The 23,311-nt window shown below is 41.1% G+C and overlaps 1 protein-coding gene across 5 annotated transcripts; it reads right to left on the reverse strand.

Annotated features, from left to right (window-relative positions):
- Positions 1-477: 477 nt before the first annotated feature.
- slc44a2 (solute carrier family 44 member 2 (CTL2 blood group)) lies at positions 478-21,400 on the reverse strand. Of its 5 annotated transcripts, none has more exons than XM_061230877.1 (22): positions 21,232-21,398; positions 14,170-14,218; positions 13,979-14,052; positions 12,568-12,649; positions 12,202-12,286; positions 11,812-11,928; positions 11,597-11,657; positions 10,949-11,075; positions 10,568-10,651; positions 10,291-10,403; positions 9,455-9,586; positions 8,208-8,307; positions 7,143-7,235; positions 6,700-6,784; positions 6,332-6,594; positions 6,025-6,119; positions 5,084-5,187; positions 4,787-4,860; positions 4,595-4,665; positions 4,413-4,501; positions 4,055-4,139; positions 478-1,524 (listed from the first exon to the last, which is right to left on the reverse strand). In XM_061230877.1, exons 1-22 carry the CDS (start codon positions 21,266-21,268, stop codon positions 1,418-1,420), a joined length of 2,127 nt encoding a protein of 708 aa, XP_061086861.1. In that variant the 5' UTR covers positions 21,269-21,398; the 3' UTR covers positions 478-1,417. The 5 variants fall into 5 exon arrangements, with proteins under 5 accessions (XP_061086861.1, XP_061086862.1, XP_061086858.1 ...); XM_061230878.1 differs by lacking the exon at positions 21,232-21,398 and adding an exon at positions 16,364-16,515; XM_061230874.1 differs by lacking the exon at positions 478-1,524 and adding an exon at positions 1,948-3,076 and having other exon boundaries at positions 21,232-21,400.
- Positions 21,401-23,311: the final 1,911 nt, after the last annotated feature.

Here is a 23,311-nt window from a genome sequence, read left to right on the forward strand (position 1 = left end):
GAAATGTAGCCATTAGTCAACCTACTTTAAAAATACACAAATGAGAACCTGTACACTTATAGGATCTGGTAGAGCTTTAGCCATGACTATAGTCAGAACTCTTGACTGTTTTGCACCAAATTGGTTTTACAGATTTGCAGGCATATCATAAAAAAAACATTTCAGAGGAATAGTATAGTCAAGATTCACAATATAACCTTTGTGGTAGCCACATAACATAACTTAAATGGAAGCAGAGATTAACTCCTATCTTAGTGAAATCAATGACAGTTGACAAACAAATTTCTAACCTAAAGTAAAAATTGAGGAAAACTCTCTGGCAGTATAGGCAACATTTATAAGGCAACAGTTCTGTACCTTAATAAGAAGAGATATGCAGAACATCCAGAGACAGGTATAATATCTTCACTTCAGATTTGTTTGCATTTAGAGGTTAGGTTTTGGTGATAATAGTGTAAATGAGAACTGACAAAGAAATCACTGCAGAAATATGTTGATTTATTTATTTTTTAAAAACACTGTCTTTGGTTTATGTACAATTGTTACAGAACTACTACACAAGCTTAATAGAGTAGGACAGTGCTACTCAACTCCAGGTCCTGTCTGTGGGCCACAGTGTCTGCAGGTTTTTGCTCCAACGATACACTACATCACCTGATTATATCACAACATCTTGAATTACTTTACCTCCTTGGTTCAGGAAGTAAAAAGTACAAAAAAACTACTGAAAAAAAGATTAACAGAAATAACAGGACATTTTTATAATAAAATAATGCCTACACATCAATGGTTCCCTATTCTCTTCCTGGAAATCTACTTCCCAGTAGGTTTTCACTTCAGACCGAGCACACCTCATTCTACATCTAGAGATCTCGTTGAGCTTCTAATGAGTAGAATCAGGCAGAGTATAATCACCAAACTAGGGCTGAAAGGAAAACCTACAGGATGTCAGATCTCCAGGAATATGTCTTGAGAAGCACAGCTTTACATTAACACCTTTGCTAATACATTTATAACTAAACCTGATGTAACATACTCCACAAATGTTAAAGAAAAACTATTTTAAGATTTACAATTGTGCAAAAGCTTTTAAAAATCAATTTATAAAAGTCATCACTTTGCCTTGATGGTGTTAATTTATTCAATAATAAGGCAGGGAACTACTGCCTAAATGACTTCATTTTGCAACAAATAAAATAATATTTATATTGTTGCATGTTATAATACTTCTGTACTTATACCCCTGGGGAGTCTGGGACTGTAAGCTCTCTCTGTAGTTTTTTCACAGAGCAGAGCCCCCCTACCCGCAATTTCAAGGATGCGCCATTATACACAGACATGGCAGCTGAACAGGCAACCTCAGCTGGCCTAGTGCAGTCTCTCCTCTCTCACTCCTTCCTCCTCGCTCGGACCCAGGCTACTCAGAGCTCTTTTCCTCATTTTTCTTCTTCAGGACATGGAGCAGGTTCTGAGACATGAAGTACGGCCTCTCTGCAGTCCCATCATTCCTCTCCAGATCCTCCACTGTGGGCGGAGAGTGCAGGGTGGGAATGGTGGGGTGGGCCATAGAGCAAAGGGAGAGAAATGGCAGATGATCAGGATGTGAGCAGACACAATAAAACATTTGTCAGTCAGTTTATAAATTAACTGAACAACCCCGGCGTATTTTATTGAAAATAATCCTCATATCTCTACAGTACCAAGAGATACAAAAATGTATGTATACTACCTGCCATTGACAGAAAGCCTGGACTGCAGTCTCAGGTGTAAACTATTCCACACAGAGTGTGCTGCACACTACTTTGTTAATTGACCTTAAACTTACCAGAATGGCATCCGCTAAAGGCAATTTGAGTTACCCTGGGATTAACATGGTAATACCGTTTTATTGAAAACCTGCTTCCCCCTGCAGCCCGCATCATCCAGGAAAGAACACAGGAAAGAACGTACAGGAAAGATATACAAAGACAGATTTAATAGTGAGCAAGAAAGGCCTTAGTACGAGCATGCAATACAGAGAGAGAGAGAGAGTGAGAGGCAGGCAGGTATAGGCAGCACCTCAGGCAACAGGGCCTGTGGATTTACAGTCAAAGTTCACACACTATGGAAACACAAAATAAACGGTATCCAACATCAAAAGACAAGTAGGTGTGGTACTATATTGTATTAAAAAAACACTTTCAATAGGAGCTACAACACAGACAAATCATTCAAAGTAACAAATCACATATACATACAGTATCAAAGTTTTTCACCATTTGGCTTTTGCTGTTATCAATGTAAACTGACAATAATGAGTGTTGTTAGTTCTCAACTGTAAACATTAATAGAAGTAGTGGTGTTGCATTTGTTTTAAATACGATCACTACAATAATAAAAATGGACAATAAAGGTTAGGCACACGGTTAATTCTGCATCACAACTACAACTCATAACACGTCCTCAATATAAAAACAGTGCCTCCTAAAGCTACCCTAAAAGATAACCAAATTCACACCACACCTCTCCATCCATGATTTTTCCCTGGCACTGCCACAATACTTTTCTATCAACTTCATTAATCGGTCGTCCCTATGGTAGCCCTACAACTACATTTTTTCCTGGAGTGTCTCATCTGTCATCTTTGAAGGTTCCTCCTGGGTTGACTCCTGAGATGTTTCCACTGGTGTCTCCTGAGCTAGATCCACAGGTGATTCCTTGGTCTTCTCTGCTGTTGACTGCTGGGGTATCTCAACTGTTGTCTCCTGAGGCTCGTCGACAGGTTTCTCCTGCGCTACCTCCACCGGTTTCTCCTGAGATATGTCTGTTTGTTGAGGTGTCTCCAGCGGTGCTCCTTCTGTCGTCTCCAAGATGGCCTCCTGGGCTTTCTCCTCCTCGTTCTCCTGCATCTGCAACGGCTGCTGTTTCAGCTGAATTTCATCCATGTTTTCCAGCTGTTGTGGTTGAGATTGCAGTGGTTGTAGGTCTGGTTCGTCGTTGCACTCCACTGCCTTGTCCCCACAGAGAATCTCATGGAGACGCGGGTTCATGAAGTAGGGCCTTTCGGTGGACCCGTCGTTCCTCTCCAAGTCCTCGCCTTGTATGGGTGTTCATGTTTGTGTGTGTGTTTGTGCATAAAGTGTTAGTAGGGTTAATGGGCCAGTGGTTTAATGCAAGGCAGAACAGAACAGATCAGAACCAAGGAAGAAGCAAGGGATAATGTAGGGCAAATGATGGGACCCATGAGATGCGAAATTAGGAAGAAAAAAAGACAAAAAGGAGAGAGTAGTCAGAAACAAAGCCAGCAAAAGCAACCATACACACTTTCGATTCTAATTCGCTTAGACAATTCTGGGACATCAATAATTGCTTGGCTAAAAGGAGATCTCATTAGACAACTTCAATTTACACAATCGGAACCTGAGACAGGAAGCTATAATCTGGACCAATGAGCTACACAACAAACAACAGCCAGTGTTTCAATTTGTGTTTCCACTGCATTTAACAGAGCTGTTCTAAGCTGACCTATCCCACCGCCAGGCTTAACCAATCACAGGCAATCAAGAGTAATTACATTTGTTTAAAAGGACAATCCATTATTTTTGAAGAAATATTTGGAGAATAGGCAGCTACAATGTATACTTTAGATTGCATATGACTGCAAACCTGCCAATTCCTAGAATGTTCACTGTTTATCAGTAAATTCCCCAGTGTCTCAGCAATATAGCCAATGTTCTATAAAATCTAATAAGAAAAGTTTTTTTAATGATGTTTTTGCGCTTCTGGATTGACTTAACACTGCATATCTAAAGACAAAGCATTATTTAAACCTAAAAGTACATGCACAAGTTGATTTAATCAGATAATAACCTTTATTCTAATATATTCCTGAATTTGCCTGGAGGTTATCCCTTCTTAATTATTTTAAAGCTGAGAGATTAGCGACAGAAGCAGCAGCCCAGTTTCTGGTTCCTTATAGCTAACGGCAGTTAAAGTAGCACAGTACATGTCCTTCTTCAGTGGTGTGTACTTTTAGGTGAGAAGAGACTGTACATAATACGTGTTGGTTACTCACAGAAACAGAGGAAGAGTGTGTCCACACACATGGCATACACGCTGAAGAAGCCATGAGCAATGAGGTAGGAGCCAATCGCCACAGTCTGAGGAAAAACCAATGTAGCATCATCAAGTTCACTGTACTATCCATATCCAGATAATCAATAACACAAACATACACACACAAACACACACATCAATCCCTGCTGGCACAATATGTCTTCTGCAGGACTTTATGTGATGTTACTTGGCCCCGCTGCAAAACCAGTAGCCTAGCGGACCAACGCACGGACCCACCCCGATTTGCCCATGGCACACAATTCTGGAATGGGAACTCATTGACAATCACAGCCATGAACATTATCCTTATGCCTCACCAGAATAGGGACCCAGTAATAGTTGAGGATGGGGATATGGTCCTCAATTGCCCTTATCCTCCCGGAAAAGAAGAAGAACGAGAAGATTCCTGGACAACAGAGACAGGACCACAGGGACTGTCAGAGAAACAGATTTTCTTTTAAAAAGTGCTCCAACATGCTGTTCATTGACCATCACTTACCCACAATCCCAACAATCATAAGCTTGCCCAGAAACAGCAGAAAGTCTGTAACCTTGTCCAGAACCGCCACCCTAACAAACACAAAGACAGCTGTGAGTAATCCTGGTCATATCTTGCAGGGAGAAGAGTTGTGACCGGATCTGGAATATACCTGTGGACCTCCCACAAAAGAGCACAGTGCTCAGCTCTCACCTGATAATGTTCCTCATCAGGAGGAAAAAGGCATCCCTGGCAGATGTGCAGAAGTTTTTACCATATATCGCCACCTACAGGAAGAACATGATAGTACATAACATCATACATAGCTGTAAATATTGGCCAGGGAGTTAACTATTAAAACAGCTCGTCATCAATTAACGGCAAGATGCCCACATCCGACCTTGGGTGCCTCCACCAATAACAGCTTGTTTTGTTTAATTAATAACTTGCCGGTTATTAATTATTACTGCCAGTCTATGCACATACACACAAGGAAACAGGCACACGCACCATGATGTATGCGTTCCTGTTGAGGAACTTGATGAATTTTTCCAGACACCAGAAACAACACTTCAGACAGGTAAGCAGGAACTTTGCAAACTTGTTCTGAGCTCCTGAGAATAAAAAATATATATTCACACTTTAAAATAAGGTGCATGAATTGGTATTAACGAATGTAGTTGTAAACATTACGTATGTACAAATATATAAAGTTGTACAGATTGACTTCTCAGTAGTTAGTTAACTACATTAGTTAATGCTAAGTCATGTAACCTTTTTGTAAATTTGATATATTACATGAGCATGACATAAATATATAAAATAGGTATTTCTGTGATATTATCAGATGTACTGAACACTCTTTACAAGGGGATTATAGGTGTTGAATATTAAATGACGTAATATGCACATAAGTAAGACAAAGTAAGAAGTTATTCACATAAACTGTGCATATGAACTAAACATATTAAGTGTTCCATCTATAAACATCAGTGTTAAACGTATGATGCTTTTTGCAACTCATAATCTCTTTCCACATCCTGTTAATACACAGACCCGCTTACTCTTATTTTCTTCTTTTCTTATTTGAATACACACAAAAAACAAGCAATATACTGTAAATTATAACATTAAGTAAAATAACACAGGTGAAGAGTGGCCATTCAGTTCAGTTTTGTCAGAAGCAGTTCACTTTTTTTGCACAGGAAACCGACATTTCCTGTGCAAGACAAAACATGCACACATGTCAGTCTGAGCCAGATTCTGAGCCCAAAAAAACCTGAAACCACAGATGGTGTGAAGTCAGCAGAGGTACTGTAATTCAGTGCTTTCATTTACTTTGAGCCAAGGGATGCCTTGTGTTCATGGAACCAACAGATGTCTATCTCTATCTCTCTCTCTCTCTCTTCCCCTCTCTCTCCCCCTATACCCCCCCCCACTCCCTCTCTCACCTTTGAGCTTTTTGTCCAGGTACTCCAGCACGACCCTGATCACCTGCACGATGGAGAGGATCAGTGACCCGAAAGCCAGGGAGCCTGTGTGGTACCTGTGGAGTGTAGAGGGACAGAAGGAGAAAATGAAGATGGGAGTGAGATAATATGCTTTCATATGCTAGTACTGCAGTCAAATGCAGTATACGTCCACACATTCTTCGAAGTGCGGGAAAATGTGATACACACATGCTCATGCACACATACTCACAAACACGCACGCGCGCACACGCTTGACTGAGGCGATGCTGTATGGAAAATGACGTACCTCAGGGCCCGTCCCAGGGAGGACAGAATGGGACTCGCAGGAATGTCCTCAGGCTTCTTGAAGGCCCAGTAGTAGGAGGCAAAGGCCCCCGCCAGAGTGACCTGTCCCAGCGCGGTGACAAAGTTGGCACACCAAAAGAAGAGGAAGACGTTGTAGAACTGCAGGAAGATGAGGTACTTGTGGTACTTGGTCTCTCCTCCGTAGAAGGCAAACAGGCACTCGGCATCAGGACACTCCATTATGATGTTGCTCGTGTTGAATGTCTGGTGGAGAGTGGAACATTTTCAGGCAAGGTCGACTCAGAATATACCAGTTCTGTTCAACAGTGCCCATTTCCTGACATAAACACTGACAAGCACAGCACTTACCTTGGGATCACAAGTCTTCATAGTATAGTTACAGTCTGTCTTATTGAACACTTTATAAATCTGATCATTAGAGGTGGACAGGAATCTGAACATCCCACTTAAGGAACTTAAAATGGTACACAATTGATTTGGATCTACTCATAAAGAGCAGCTTCATGTACTTATTGACAAATCACACAGTACACTGCCCTGGAGAAGTACCTCATACTGCAAAAAGGCAAAATTGTACACACATGCCATTTCTTCACTATAATATGATAGATTATACAATTCACTTAGTATTCCTGAATATATTTATACAGCAGAACAATTTTGTTGCAGTAACACTAATCATATAATCACAACAGCACAAATAATAATAGAGAGCTTAAGAATAATGAATGTGTCTTTTCTTCAGAAAGGTAACTGTGAAACGGTCACATTTCAGAGGTCAGAAAGGATACACTGCAGTGATGGCCCAGTATGCAATGACCAGGGTCAACAGGGCAAAGGTCAACAGAGGGTAAAACAGTGAGGACATCACATGGCCAATAGTCCTAGAATGCAGTAATGTTTAATTAAAAGTTATCCAGCATTTTAAATGAGCATATTTACTTATTAATCACTTCATCAATAAATATCCAAAAAACATCAGCCTTATCCCTGCCATCACTCCTCACATCAATAATTCATAACATCATAACTGTATTAACTCCATTAACATTAATCATCTGTGCCTGAGTCTGTGCCATCAGGGCTGCCTGCTCTGTTAAATACACACTGCTGCTCTGTTAAATATACAGGGCCGTTCACACTGCCAGACCAGCTTTGTTAAATGCACACTGCTGCTCTGTTAAATATACAATGACATTCACACTGACTGACCTGCTCTGTTAAATACACACTGCTGCTCTGTTAAATATACAGTGATGTTCACACTGCCTGACCTGCTCTGTTAAATATACAGTGATGTTCACACTGCCAGACCTGCTCTGTTAAATATACAGTGATGTTCACACTGACTGACCTGCTCTGTTAAATACACAGTGATGTTCACACTGACTGACCTGCTCTGTTAAATATACAGTGATGTTCACACTGACTGACCTGCTCTGTTAAATATACAGTGATGTTCACACTGACTGACCTGCTCTGTTAAATATACAGTGATGTTCACACTGACTGACCTGCTCTGTTAAATATACAGTGACGTTCACACTGACTGACCTGCTCTGTTAAATACACACTGCTGCTCTGTTAAATATACAGTGATGTTCACACTGCCTGACCTGCTCTGTTAAATATACAGTGATGTTCACACTGCCAGACCTGCTCTGTTAAATATACAGTGATGTTCACACTGACTGACCTGCTCTGTTAAATATACAGTGATGTTCACACTGACTGACCTGCTCTGTTAAATATACAGTGATGTTCACACTGACTGACCTGCTCTGTTAAATATACAGTGATGTTCACACTGACTGACCTGCTCTGTTAAATATACAGTGACGTTCACACTGACTGACCTGCTGGCCTCCTTAATGAGAGCAATAGCGATGAGGAGTCTTTTCCTGAGGAAGATGAGCAGCAGAATGATGATCACCTCCACAATGCACAGAATGATCACTGTGAGAGGAAGAAATGAGAGCGGGTTATTCACTGCAGTGCATATTTCACTGGCTATTCTCCATTAGCACCAGTGTTACAGTGTGGTGGCTGTACAACATCAGCTCTTACGGTTGCAGCAAAGCACTGAATGGAGATATTAGGCTGCAAAATTATCGCCATTATCACATGCAATGTTATTTCAGTTCATATTTGCTAAACTGTGTCACCTGCTTTTAAAAAAAGCATTTTATAACTCAAAGATATAAAAACAAAAGCTCCTTAATAGTCTGGGAAACTGACACCTCTGAATGTGTTGATGTGTAGTCAGATGTGAAGCACCTCATGGACTTGGCTTGAGCAGGCTGAAGATTCTCCACAAGGGGGGACTATTAGCAATCATGGTGCTTTGCATCAATGGCACCGTGTTTACTTGCTTTAATACAATTTCGCATTCACAAATGGCCCAAAAATATTATTAGACCTGAAGACCTTTCTATCTTGTTATGGGAAATTAAATAGCTTTCAAGCTTAGACATATAGAATCAAAGCATTTCTGTGTGTAATGCCTGGAGTTTGAGACTGTGTTTGCTGTGGAGTCTAATGTTATGTACACTAATGTTAGTGTACAGTAGCTGAGTGCTACCTTGTGCCATTTATCAACAATAGCTGCAGCTGCAGGAAAGATAACTTCATTTTCATAAGGATACAGTTGTCAGAGGTTGCACTTAAGTACCTGGGGAAAAACCCTACCAAAACCTTATGCAATACTGTACATATTGACATACAAGCATTGATTTTATTCGATTCCTCGCCATAATTCTTTCCTAACAATGACAAAATATACATATGTAAGGAGAGAGAAATGGAATTTCTCCGAGGTGGAATTTGAACCCCAGCCTCTCACTCCAAAGAATTTGCCAGACGAACGCATTACCAGTCAGCTAAAGGCGAACTTTCCCCGGTCATTGGAGAGCATTGTCATGGGAACCTGCTCCGGGCCTTTGACGCATCTCACACAGTGCCTACGGGTGAACTAGTCGAGCTAACCGAGCTAACCCTGTAACACATACCTCATTTTATCAACCTGGGTGCCTTTTAAAGTGATTTCCATTATGAAAGTGGAGATGTGATTTCCATTTTAAAACTGGGGATGAGTGAGACTCACGGAATGCCAGCCATGTTTGCCGAATGTGCAGATAGACGGAGAAGTCAGTCAGCAGCCCCAGGTCCTTGATGGTGACGTCAGCTCCAGGCTGGCCCTTCAGTCTGACGTACTCCATGGTGCAGTGGAAGATCCCTGCCATGTGGGAGAGAACAGTAAAACATGGACTTATTTGTTGAGGACCACTGTGAACAGTGATAAGGCACTCTTTACTACATGCAGCATGGAGAAAATTCACAATACACCAGCACAGTGCATTCCCTGAAACAAAGCAGCAAGCAATGTAGAGCAATTCTATATTGTTCCAGCCATGTACATATTCTTCTTGTTCCTGCTGAATCAACTCTTAAGCAAAACATCTTATCACACGGCTGGGCCAAACAACTTTATCACGCTGTGATTGCTGAAAAGTCATCCCTTAAGTGTACATAGTATTCCACATTTCACAACATATATACACCGCTATAATAGAGTGCTGTTACTGTAGACTAGAATGGACAGCCCAGGGCTGGAATGGGTAGTGCCTCTTTTGTATTTTTTTGTATTTATATAACCATCTGGTTTTATATGGTTTTTATTGTATTTTATAGCATCATTTTAATTGTTTTTTTCTTTCGGCTAATGTACACTGACTGAACATGTCTGTGGTTTATCCACATTTTATTCCATTGGTCATCACTGCATGTATTGTTGCAGCATGTGAGCTTAGAATCTTGTCCAGTCTAACTTCAGTCTTTGTGCCATAATTGTTTACTGTGTCCTTGACCCCTGTTTGCACAACGGAGTCCTCTCTGTAATAATAAAAATCCAACTTGACTTAAGGAGAGGAGATTCCTTACCGTATCCAATGACCAGGACGACCAGGACGATCATGACCCAGACCATGATTCCCGCCAGGTATCGAAGGAGGACGATGAAGATGAGACTGACGACCATGGCTATCACCAGACCGCTAAAGCCAGCCGCAGAGAGACAGGGACAGAGAGGGGACAGCAGGTAACCACTTTCACATTGAACCAAACGTTAGGCTGCCATTAGCTAAACCGCACTGAGGACCACAGCTGCAGATGTGAGATGGATGGAGTAAGAGAGTGTGGCTCTGGGTAAAACACTCACAGCAGAATCCAGTGCCAGGACTGCGTGTAATCCTCAAAGATCTTCATGGCCACTTGCCGAGCTTCCAAAAGTTTGTTAGCCTTCCTGAAACGAAACACGAAACATAAGTGCCAAACGTTTGTGCTGAAATCGAGTGAATCAAGTGTACAATGACGTAAAGGTGTGTTTCATACACTTCTATTCAAAGGGTTTTTATTACGAACAAAAAAGTCTATCTTAAGTATGCAACTGAGTTGGACATTTAAAAAAAGTTCTACATTTCACTAGAACAAAAAAATAGTTCAACAACTTTTCCTGAGTAAATAATGCTTCCACATCACACCCTTTCAGCGTAACACAATCAAAGACAATCACAATCACAATCAATTGATCAGGACTAACGTCGCCCCCTCCTGGAGATCTGTGGCATTGATCATCTTCCCATCTTCATCCATGAAGGAGGTTGTGTTCCCCTCGATGAACACTTGGCCCTTCTTTGAGAGGAGGGCGGGGAGACACCTTTGAGCGACTGTGGAGGAGAGGAAAGCCACTTAAAGGTCATTCCACACAATCACTTCACTCTTCTCACTGACAAAGCACTTCATCTGGTAGGAGAGACGTGGAAAAAAATGGACCAAGTGCCTGTTACGTCACACACTGACTATCCATGACCTTGTGAAAAGCATTTTACTGGCGCTGCCATGTTGTACAATTTGGAGCCAGAGGCTGCGTAGTAGGCAAGCCAAGTGCGGCTCCTCCACTAAAACTGACGTAATCTGTCCCTGAAGAAAACACAGATTGGGGCTATGTTTTCTTGTGGGGAAAAATGAGGCCAAAACTGAATGGCTACATTGCCTTTACATTGAAAACGAATGACCTGTACTGGATACAACCGCAGTGATGCGAGTGAGCACTGTCTCTCAGCGTTCTCAGCATGACCAGGAAATGAGCCTCAGAAAAGAAGCCGTTTGCTCTGAACAAGACAAGCTGACAGAGCTGAAGACCAGAGATAGACACACGGATGAATGAAGGCCAGAGGAGGGAGCTCACATGGTTTGCTGGGGATGATCATGGCTGGACACGAGCCGTCCCTCAGGAGTTCAGGAATACTCTGAAACACACAGAAGACTATTAAAGCTGCTACAGGATAAGCCATCCATCCATCCCGCCCAACATTATACCCTGTGCTGTTCTGTCCCAGAAAGGTCAATATTATTTTTCTTACTCATTAGATTCTCCCCCTCCGCTTCACTTCTGACACTCACCAGCCCAGAAATGTCTGTCCCTTCCTTGCAGAACGGTTTGTAGAAATCCGTGTCTTCCTTTTTCGATTTGGCTTGTATCAGGGTCATGTACTTACTGGGACACTTCTCCACACACATCTGAGCAGAAGTACGCAGAAACAGTGACACGTGAGAGAAGGTCAACCTCCCGTCTTCATTAGTGTAATACACTGCACAAAGGTGATAGCAGGCCAAGACTGCTCATTCTGAAGGATTCCTTCATGATGGAATGACCAGAAGATGAGAAAAAAGGCGGAAGAAGGAGAATAAGAAGAAAGAGAAATGTGGGAAGGCGTGAGTAGGGATAGAAAGGAAGACATGAAGCCCATGGGGCAGGTGGATATGGCAGGTGGAGCAGAGGAGGAGTCTGACCTGTGTGGTTGGGCACTGGAACTCCAGAAGCACTAAGGGGCTGGCACACTTCATGATGTTGAAGTAAAACAAGAACGGCTTCTTCCTGCACCAAAAGCCCAGGGACACAGTCAGCTTCAGGACATCATGGGTAACTGGCAAAGCCACCATCGTTACGAAAGAATCATGGGAAATAGACAAATATATAATCAGCACCGGTGCGTTGATAGAGGTGGGTGGGGAAGAGAGGCCCAAGGACATGGAAGAGCACAGAAAAGAGGCATACAGATGATAACAGCAAGAGAGAGAAGAAAAACATGGGGGACAACTATTTACACCGTACTAAACCATGGTTTTGGTAAGAGAGGAAACAGGCTCAACACTTACTCCAGGGGGGGTGTCTGTCCACAGAATTGACCCCTGCTGTCTGTTGGGTAGATTACCTTCCGAGGGTCACCATGAGACCAGGCTGAGGAACGGGGTGGTGAGGCGTTATTACTCAACTTTTAACTGCAAAAATCGACCCTCACTGCCTACACACCGTTTACATTACTTCAAAAAAGCAGTGAGGTTTAGGTAAAAATCCTTAATCCTCAGTAACACTTTGTTTGAAGGTTCCTACATAAGAGCTATATAACTCCTTCATAAGCACATTCATAAGCACTACTTAAGCACTCATAAGCGCTTATCAATAACCAACATAATGATCTTCAGTCAGTTCACTTGGTGTCATGGTAATATCACTTTACATTACAGTACATTATAGGCATTTGGCAAACTGATCCAGAGCAACATGCAGCAAAGTGCAAAGTGCATACCCTTAACCATAACCATAAGTGCACTGAAAGACCCTAGTACCAGTACCAGTGATAAGAATACAACAAAGATAAGGACTTGGGCCTTGCAGATTAATCTGACAGTGGATCATATATATTTTTACAAAACAACACTAAAGAATGATATACACTCATGTAGGAACAACAATTAACAACTTAAATAGCTAAACAAAAGTAGTAAATACCCTAGCAAACACAGCCCTAGTAATCAAGAGACACAAAATTGTGAGAACTAAAAAATAACAGCACTTGCAGTATCAATGTTGACATAACACCATTATCAACACAGGCGCTCATGAATGCTTATTTAGTGCTTATGAAGGAGTTATACAGCTCTTATGTAGGACCCTTAAAATAAAGTGTAACCAAATCCTCCCTGTCTGTTCCATCTATTCAAGGGCAGCATTTAGTAGAAGCCATATGGTACGTTAGAAGTATGTTGTATCAATGAACAAACCTCCATTGTTCAGAGACGATGGAACCATTGCTTTGTTCATTTGGAAATAGTTTTCAATAATCCAATAATTATTTCACATTGCTTGATAAAAATGCTCCAAGTAATTAAAGAACTATCACTGCCAATAATATTTGTATTTATCTTTTTGCCTTTATCCAGAAACAAGAGACAGGCATCCTTGACCTAGGCCATGGCTGGACAATTCAGAGAAAACATGTTGCTTATATATTTATAACTAGTTCTTTATCAATTCATCAATTTGCAAATCCTGCAGATAAACAGTTTATAAAATATCACTGAGCTTGATGTGTGTTCTTATACAGAAATATCAGGCATCATAATTCCCCACCTAATGATATTACTTCTAAATGTCAAAACTAAGTTACTCATCCAAAAAACAAGACGTGTAGCCCAGATGCACCTCATCAATCAATGTCCATAATTAATTAATTCTGATATGATATTCCTGTAATGAGTCCCTTTCCCGCTCTTATGAGCTACTTACCCAGAATTCCCACTGCAAAGTATCCCACAATGGCCAGAGCAAACAGAATACAGCAGATGATGTCAGTGCAGCCTCTGTAGAATAGATGTGAAGGCAGTGGGTATGTGAGCACAGGCTCTTCTGGCTTTTAAAATGGATGGATGCTGCAATACCAATATAAGGATATAAGAATAAAAGCACCACCCTCTCACCTGTTATAAATAGGGCCTTTAAAAGTGGGGTCAAACTTCCTTGGTTCACCTGTACAAACAAGAATGGAAGGATTTTTAGGGCCAGCACAATTTCATAGCTGCAGTCAGTAAGATGCGTCACTGGGGCTAATCACTCATGTAGTAGTTGTATGGCTAACAACTACTACATAAAATGAGCAACTACCTGGGTTCAAGGGAATACTGTGCCTTCAAGATATAAATGTGTATGTGCGTGCATGAGCACACATGCCTGTGTGTGTGTAAAAGCGACATTGCCTTTGGAAATAAAAGCATGTCCACACACCGGTTGGAACAATCGGCAAAACCTCTCCCCCGTGCCCCAGTACTGTCTGAGCTACAGGGAGCCATGGCAACGTTGCCCAGCAACCACACGAGATCCAACCTCAGAGACCAATATGGATTTATTTGCTCTTCAAAAGAATGTAGAATTGGATTGCTACCCATAACAATGAAATCTATACCATGGGCACCGTCTCAAGAAACTACCTTCAGTACAAAAGAGGTACAATAAAAAATTAGATTGCGGTTTACAGCAGTAGGCCAAGTCACAGAGCGGTCAGCTGCAATAAAGAATATATTCCAGTGTGTAATATTTCAGCAATATACTGAGCGTGCAAGCTAGGCCATCACAGTAACCTCTGATGTTCAACCACTGAGGAATATTGCAATGCTCTGATTGGGCACGGATTCTCTAAATCGCTCATTTCCTGTCTGTGCTATAATCAAGTAGCTATCACACAGTGAAATCCATCAAGGTGGTTTAATTAATTAATTAATTAAATTAATTAATGTATTCCTGTATCTCTGACGGTTTGTGAAAAGCAAATCACTTCCTCTAACAAGCTTCAGCAAATAATGCAAGTAGTGTTGCGCAATAACTGTAAAGTGTGAAAAACCAACGTGTTCTTGGTAGCTATGCCAGTAGGCTATGCGTTTTAATATTGACATATTTAACTGAAAGGAGCATTTAGGACCTCAATAATGCACAAGGCCTGTAGAATACAGCTTACACATCTACACTATGTCAAAATGGGTTTGATTAGTATTGATAGGACACACACTTATGCATCAAAGTCTCCCTACGATCCCAAGTAAGAGCAAGTTAAACAAAATTATGTTGTTTTTCTGAACTAGGGAAGAATGAGCACACAGTATGCTACCAGAAGCCTGAATGCTCCAGAGATACACTGATCCACACCTGGAACACCCAGGGCTTCCAAAGACACAGGAATGGAATTTAACTTCCTGTCAAATGAAGAATTCATGCAACTCAAAACCAAGGAGTCCCACTAAAAAATAGCTTTACTCATTACCACCATCCGACATGGCTGAGTGGGTGCAAAGTGTTGCATCTAAAATGTGCACCTACATCAGCTGCATCCTGCAACGGAAACAGAAACAGAAACATGGCCATTTCCTTCATGCTGCTGTCACTTTCAGCTCAAACTAATTATTAATAGCAGTCTGTTTATTGTATTTCTAGCCGAATGGTTTCCATGAGGAACAACGGGCCTATTGTGAGATTATATTTGATAAACTAGTTGCGGGACACAATAGCAAATAAATAGACACTGGAAGATGAAAGTGTGGCACACATCCACACTCATCGAGAACATGTGAGCACATCACTGAGTCAAGCTCCCTGCCTGCTCTGCAGCAATATTAAAGGTACAATAGGAAAGATTTTTGTGTTAAAACAAGACCATTGTAAATCCCTTCCTATCATTGTAAAAGGCTCACTAACATGTTGACTGCCTGTGTTTATAGTCCATAAATTCTGGTTTCAAAATATGCAGTTGACGGGCCAGCAAAACATTGTATAGCTGTACAGTAATTCAAGCGTTTCAACGTCAGCGTGTTCACAGAGGAAGGCTGGTATAAACAGTGTTGTGGTTTCAGCATGTTTGTTGCTGCAATTCCTCTCTTGACTGTTAGAAGTAAAAAATGACCTATTGTACCTTTAATATTTAGAGAATATGTGAACTTCATTTTGTGGTGTCAATATTCAAAAACACGAGAGCACTTTCTGTACTAATCTGTACTTTCTGAACTAGTGTGCCACATCCTGTTTACCTTTAACAGCACAAATCATCTTCAAGCCCGACTTCATATACAACACTACAGGCTAGACTAACTCGAGGAAGAAACTAGAAAAGACGGGAATGTAGTTTACCATGTTTACCGTAACGGTCTTCATCCTTTGCCATTGTTAAACATCAACTGCTTTAACAGGTCAGCCTCAAGCAGTAAAGTCTGTTTTTCACTCAACAGCTCTTCCTCACTCGGTCGCACTTCCTTCCTACGTCAATAAGACTGAGGCTCAGTTTGCCGCCCTCACAAAACCCTTCCCGTCCTTCTCTATTCTCTCTTTTGTGTGTTTTTCATGTCTTACACGTCGCCCAGCCCATCTCTACCGTTCTTTTCCAGCCACTCCAATGGTAACAGGTGGTACACTGGAGGGTAGGGAGGAGTGGTGTTTTCCCTCCCACTCCCTAAAGACTTCACACACATAAATTATACAAGGCATGGAGTCATGCACATGCAGTACTGTTTTCAGTTCGGTTACCGAATATTGAATTACACTGAATATTAGAACTATTGTCCCTCATCCTTTAACATGCTTGATGTTACCTACACATTGGTTTTGGGGAAAACAGCTATTTGAATTGATTTGGAGAAAATATTGGATAGACCAGTAAAACATTTACTGTAAATAAGCATGGCAACTGATGCTTCTTGTGAAATGTGAATGTTAAAATGAACAGCAACTGATTTTTTTATTTTTTTATTTTGGCACCCAAATAAAATTCCTAATTCCTACCCTCATTTTGAACGTCTAGGCTGCAGCCACGGCCGTGCATGATTTGGGAGAGTGCATGTCATGCTGACATCTGCGGTTCTCCTCTGAAGCAAGTGGTGTCGCCACTTAATGAATTGCAGGTTAACTATGAACACCAGCACAGCCTGCAGCTGTCTTGGACCAGGCTTGCAGACCCCTGGTTTAGGCTGAGGAAACCAAGATGGAGTTTGAAGTCGTGAGTTTTCAATCATGCAAAACATGGGCATTCGCCCCGAGTCCCTCATAACTGCAGTTAGCTTGACAATAACCAAAATGAGCCATGACTGGTATCTCACTGAAAGAGGAAGGAACCTGTTTATACCTTCACAGGAGGAAGTCGTGGCACCAATAGACAGTTACAGGAGTCTAGACTAGATCCTGGGTCAGGCAGACGGTGAAAAATTAACAGATGTTGTGTAAAAGCACTGGACTTCTGATACTGAATTATCAGTGAATGCCAGTTTGTTATCTAGTGTCACGTGAAAGTTTGTGATACTACTTTTGTTAATTTTATGAGGATATATATCTCGAGACTTCAGAGCAGCAAGGGCGTAGGAGTTGCAGGAATGCCGTATGAGGTTGACTCATTCGCCAGTTTGAGATATTGTTGAGGCATGCCCCACTGTGAGATTCCTTGTCAGACAAAGGAGATAAAGGAGATAAAAGTTAGGTAGTGTTAGCCCAGAGGTAAGAAAAGTCATGAGAAGTAGTGACAGATTCCCAGGCCACATGAGTCTCACCATTGTAAGCTAGTACCTTAAACCCCTAGCTTGTAGCTATACATTACTGTGCATACAATAAATATCTGTGTAAATCAATCTGTACTTTTAAATTCAATCATGTATTGTATTTTCAAAATCCAGGTATATTTTATTTCTAAAAAAGTAAACTAGTGGTTATGCCAGTCATGATGAAAATTAAAACTTGACAGGGTAGCATACTATTTTAAGCCATTTATTCCCTCATTCAGCTCTAATGGGTGGTGCTTCATCTGCCTAAGTGTATTTTCGCAGTCTCACCCCTCATACCACTGTCTTCAGCCTGGGCCAACCTTTGAGTTATCTCATCTTCAAAGAGCAAGACTCAGCAAGCTAACACTTTGGGTCTTTTGGAAGTCTGTGTGCAGTGCAGCCAGGTTTGTGAGCCGATTACCAAGTAGATCAAGGCACTGGCAGTCTTTATTCATTCAGATAGTTCATTTTCCTGAAATCCCTTTTCCATAACATTTGCATTCCATTGCATAATACCTAATGACCAGAAATGATTGACGTAATCATCAGAAATGACTGCCCTAATGACTGCCATCATGACACATTATTTTATTTTGGAAACTGTGTGTGACTAAACACTTAGTTTCCAGTGATGAAGAAATGTGCTTATTATGCAATTTGAAGTGTCTTGACTTGTCGCCATGAAACCCAGCACAATTCTTTGTTCCTCCCACTTCCCTTTGTGGTATGGTCAGCACTGGCTCACATGTCTCTGAGATGACATTTCCACAGACCAAGAGCTGGTTAAAACAATGGATCTCTCTGACCAGGCGGCCCTGACTGCACTGGCTGGGGCCGGCAAACCATGGCAGAAGTACAGGCCCCTTCAGACTGTGTTCCAGCTCCCACCCAGCCTGCAGCAGGGAAACAATGAACCGCCCGGGTGGGGAAGTGCATAATGAAGCCATTAGCCTAGCCTGGGCCCTCTCAGAGCAGTCAGAGCCATTGCTGGCTGCAAGCTAACGTGTCGAAACAGGAAATGTTCACAGACATAAACACAGAGTGATGGGAAATACGTAGAATAAGGATAAGAACCGGTTATCATGGTAATTCTGCATCCGCTACATCACTGCAGCCAAAGTCCCTTCTGAGTAATATGATGCATGTGATGCATTCTGTGGTACAGTACAGTCAAACGCATATTCAATGCTGTAGACAAATGTCATTAGCATACTGTATACTGCAAATTACAGCTACTGAGAGACCTCTGCAACAGTATGTATTTTCTCAGCATGAAATAGGAAAATAGATGGCTTAAAATATACTGCAATTTCCAGGGGCATTTCATTTCCACCATTTTCTTATTCCTTTCTAAAAAAAAATGGAAAAGGGGAAATTAAGTTGTAAATGAGAACGAGAAGTAAATTTGAAAGACAGTTTAGCCACATTTCAGACAGAAGCTGAAGTACACCAGGGCCAAATCAGTCACATATTAATACAGAGCTTTGTGCTAACGCAGCTGAACTCTGGTCTTGATAATAGATTTTAATGACAAGTTACTAGACTTGTGCAAGTGTTACTCAACAGTAATCGTAGTAATGCAGCCCTGTTATTAGGGTATCCTGGAGTAAAGCATCTCTGTCAGTGAGACACCACACTGTCGACACAGAGGGGATTAAGAGGGGTGGAGCCACTGAGAATGACATCACCGCATCATTAAATGTTCCTCACTGTTAAAAACAAACAGAAAGAACCAGCAACAATATTCTCTACTGCCCAACGTCCTGCCCTCAGAACTGTAGCAGCAGTGCTATCAGTCCCAGTTACTCATCCCTTGGTTAGCAGATGCTATTTTTGTCTTTGTATACTTATAATGTTTTTCAATCTATAGGCCAATTTAGTTATATAGGTCATTGGTGTGTAAAGCATCAGCCTACACTACATTACTTAATGAAGCAAATCCACTTCAGGTTTAAGTGGTTAAGCTGATGTGGGGTGTTGGAAGACTTGACTAGTGGAAAAAGATAAAAGAATATCAGTAGAAGGCAGAGTCAAGCATTCAATAATTTTATAGGCTAGTCCATTTCTTGTGTGCAGGTTCACAAGTTCCTGTATTCTGAGGAAAAACAGAGGCCAGAGGCTGTACTTGTGCTGTATGGCTGTGGGCCTGCAATATAACAGATCCCCACCCCATTCATGGCTCTGCTTTATTTGACGTGGTAAAAAAGCATAAACATGAAAACAAGATGCTGTTCATCTATGTGAATTTTAAAATTAAACATTCATCAGAGCCCTGTTAAAACAGCTTAATCTTGGAAGGGCACAATACTGATTTGAAACAGATTACTATACTTTACTCGATGACACCAATAACTTGAGGTGCAGTACTGCCTACTACACGAATATAGCCATTGCCTATTGCTCTCTAGCATATTGTGAAAATGACTAAACAGCAGACTTCTTCCATGATTAGTTAGACTTTCTTGGCAAGCCATTCCCTGTCAAGCCATGCAGAGAAAAATCTGGCACAACAAACAGGAGGTGCCTGGTCTTACAGTATGCCAAATAAACCCCCCGGAGAAACGGCCCCCACCCCTTTTTCTCTCTACTGGAGAATAATATTGGAACAGAAATAATAGGACATTTCAGGGGAAATGGAGAGGAACATATGACGACACACAAAGTTGTTACTTTTTTAGTTTAGTTTATATATTCAGGGTATACTATATAGAACAGCAATTCAATAGTCTCAGAATTTCCTTCTCCGGATAGCTACACTGCAGCATGAGGCCATTCGAGACTAATTAGTCGTCTACCAATCTGCAGGGGGATGAAATCGTAGAACACCCATTCATATAGATTTCCCGAGACATACGTCAGTCAAGCTATACACATATTAATTATGAAAGGTAGCGATACTAGAGGGAGGGACATTATTTTATTTTCACGGCTTCGGTAATCTGCCAATTAAAATAACAGCAGAAGCATGAAACGAGGGATGAATTCAGTCCAGGCAACCGAGCTAGCAACCTGGAATTATAGCTGGGTGCGGAACACTAACGCACCCCTTTCAATGTAACAGACCGGTATATCAACCATGCAGAATAAATAAGTAAATAAATAAATAAATAAAAACAGGTGGAGAAACGAAACCACAAGAAATAACCCACTGTTCTTGTTTACTATACCGATACTTGGTTAAATTATAGCACGGGGCAAGCTTGTTTCCCTCCACTGTGTATGAGACCGGTGTTTCAAACTACAGTAGGCGATTGCAAGCGAGCTATAGCCATGTAGATCTTGTGCCCTGTTGGACGCTATTAAAATAAGATATTTGTGTTAATGGTAACTAGCAAGACGACTGTTATTTAGGTAGCTAATGCATGAGGCCACTACACTGCTAAGTGCTGACCCCACCCCTCTGATGATCATTGTTTTCCCACGAAAAAAGACAGGATAATAAGGAAACGTTACACAATCAATCCATCTTACCATATTTCGAGTCGGGGCTTTTATCCTCGGGATCCATTATTTGAGAGTTTATATTATTATTTTAAAATGCTGAAGAGATGACAGAACAAATAACGTTATCTAAAAAAACGGAGAAGAGCACTACGGTATGTAGGTTGCCATTTATGTTATTTGTTGAACCGCTAGGCGTCTTCGCCTAGCTGCCCACAAAAATAATACATTCCATCGCTAGAACCCAGATGACCAATTGGAAAAATTTAAATGTGACTGACGGCCGTACAGACATATGAAAGATTAGATAGGCGGGGCTTTAATGAATGGATTAGTAGCCGACTGTTACTCAAAGGAATGCGCGGTTTAGATCTACTGTCTTGTGTGGGCAGGTTAGGTGAATCATGTGGAGAACTGTGGGACTGTGGGAGCAACAAAAGAGGAACCGTAGACTGTGGAAGGAACACGAGGAAACTTGTAACCGAGTGATGAAATTAACCAAAAAAAACCAATAGGGATATGTTGCTATTAGAGATTATTGTAATGCTTTTTTTACGTAGGCTACAGGTATCCTATAATTTTATAGAAATATTTATTGTTGGTTGTTAGCTATATGGTTGTATTATAATGCTTTGTCCTTTCCGCTTGATTCTCATACCCTGCAATTCGGCTGTTCCGTATCAGTGTTGTTCTAGTTGCTCCTGTGATTTCTGTATAATGCATCTTGCAGTGTTTACTTTACTATTACGAATTATTTTCTTGTTTTAATGTTCTATCTTTATCGATATGTCATGCCTGGGACGTATGCCTACCATTTAAAATCTGACTACTGAATACTGAATTCTGAAGCCAGGGCTACAGCCCTTTCACGTCACTATAACTTTAAAATTTCACTTCACTTGAGTGGAACTGAGTACCATGAGCTGTTTCTAGGAAATGGAATGCAGCTACCTAATTTTTAGTTTCTTGTCGCTAGTTTGTCTTTCCGTTATTCTGTTCCCTACCCCTATTCTTGCTGCCCTGTGCCCTGTGATTATCTGTCTGTTCTACTTTTGGATTTTCTGGTTCTGATCTCTGCCTGGTTTTGGACTCTGTTTTTGTTTTTTGTTCTTGTACTTTCGCTTGTTTGGACTTCCTGGTTTTTGAACTCTCCCTGTTTCCTAACTGCACTCTGCCTGCCCTTCATGTACCTGTCTGCTTGGATTTTGACCATTGCCTGTTTTTTGGCTACGTTTGAATCTGCACCTCTGTCATTAAAGCCTGCCTGATTACGTCATCCCTAAATCTGCGATTGGTTCCCTTTGCCCAATTTCTGACACAGACTGCAATTATTTAATCCCCAGGCAGTTGAAATACACTATTATCAATATCATTAATAGACTATAGATTGAAACAATTCTGACACAGTATTGGCAGAAATGCACATGAACATGATTTTTTTAAACACAATCCATCCAAGACCAGTCAGCAGCCACACCGCACTGAATCTTTCTCATATCAAGCTGCTGAAGCTCACAGGTGTGCGCTTGGATGGGAGACCTCCGGGGAAAACAAGATTGCAGCCTGGAGGTGTTGATGGGTCAGGAGTGAGCATCATTCCCCCAGGATCAAATATAAACACGGTGGAGGCACTCTGCTTTAACAGGTGTCATCCTTCAGATTGGTCAAACTAGGCCCTAATTACTTTCGGTTATTAAGGTTCCAAAGCATAGTGTTCACCACACTGTTGTACATTTCCTACTTTTTTACTTTTCCAGTTCAGCCAATGGCTATATTTTGCAAGATAAATAATTTATAATAGAAATGTGACATTTTACATCCATACACTCAGAAATAAAGGGCCAGTGGGGGTACATTTTTGGTCTTCAAGGATCAAATTTCCCAAATTTACACTGAAAGTACAGCAATTTTCTCTTTGGGTACAAATGAGTATATTTTCAAAGCAAAAATTATGGGCTAGGGGAACAATCCTTTGCACCTATAGGGTACCACCCCAACAACAAGAATTTGTACCTTTTTAGGCACTTAATACATGGAAAATTGGAAGAAAAAAAAACATAAATTTTACAACTATATTCCTTCTAATGTGCTTCTATAAGAAAAAATTTAA

The sequence above is a fragment of the Conger conger genome, chromosome 2, assembly GCF_963514075.1.
Source record: "Conger conger chromosome 2, fConCon1.1, whole genome shotgun sequence".
Taxonomy (NCBI): domain Eukaryota; kingdom Metazoa; phylum Chordata; class Actinopteri; order Anguilliformes; family Congridae; genus Conger; species Conger conger.

What these genes read in the sequence shown, in the direction of transcription:
- slc44a2 (XM_061230874.1), bottom strand. Translation starts at nt 21,268, where the DNA reads ATGGATCCCGAGGATAAAAGCCCCGACTCGAAATATG. An exon ending in GATCTCCAGGAGGGGGCGAC is followed by an intron (nt 10,652 to 10,948) that starts GTTAGTCCTGAT and finishes GTTTCGTTTCAG; the next exon opens with GAAGGCTAACAAACTTTTGG. An exon ending in TCCTGGCACTGGATTCTGCT is followed by an intron (nt 10,404 to 10,567) that starts GTGAGTGTTTTA and finishes GGCTGGCTTTAG; the next exon opens with CGGTCTGGTGATAGCCATGG.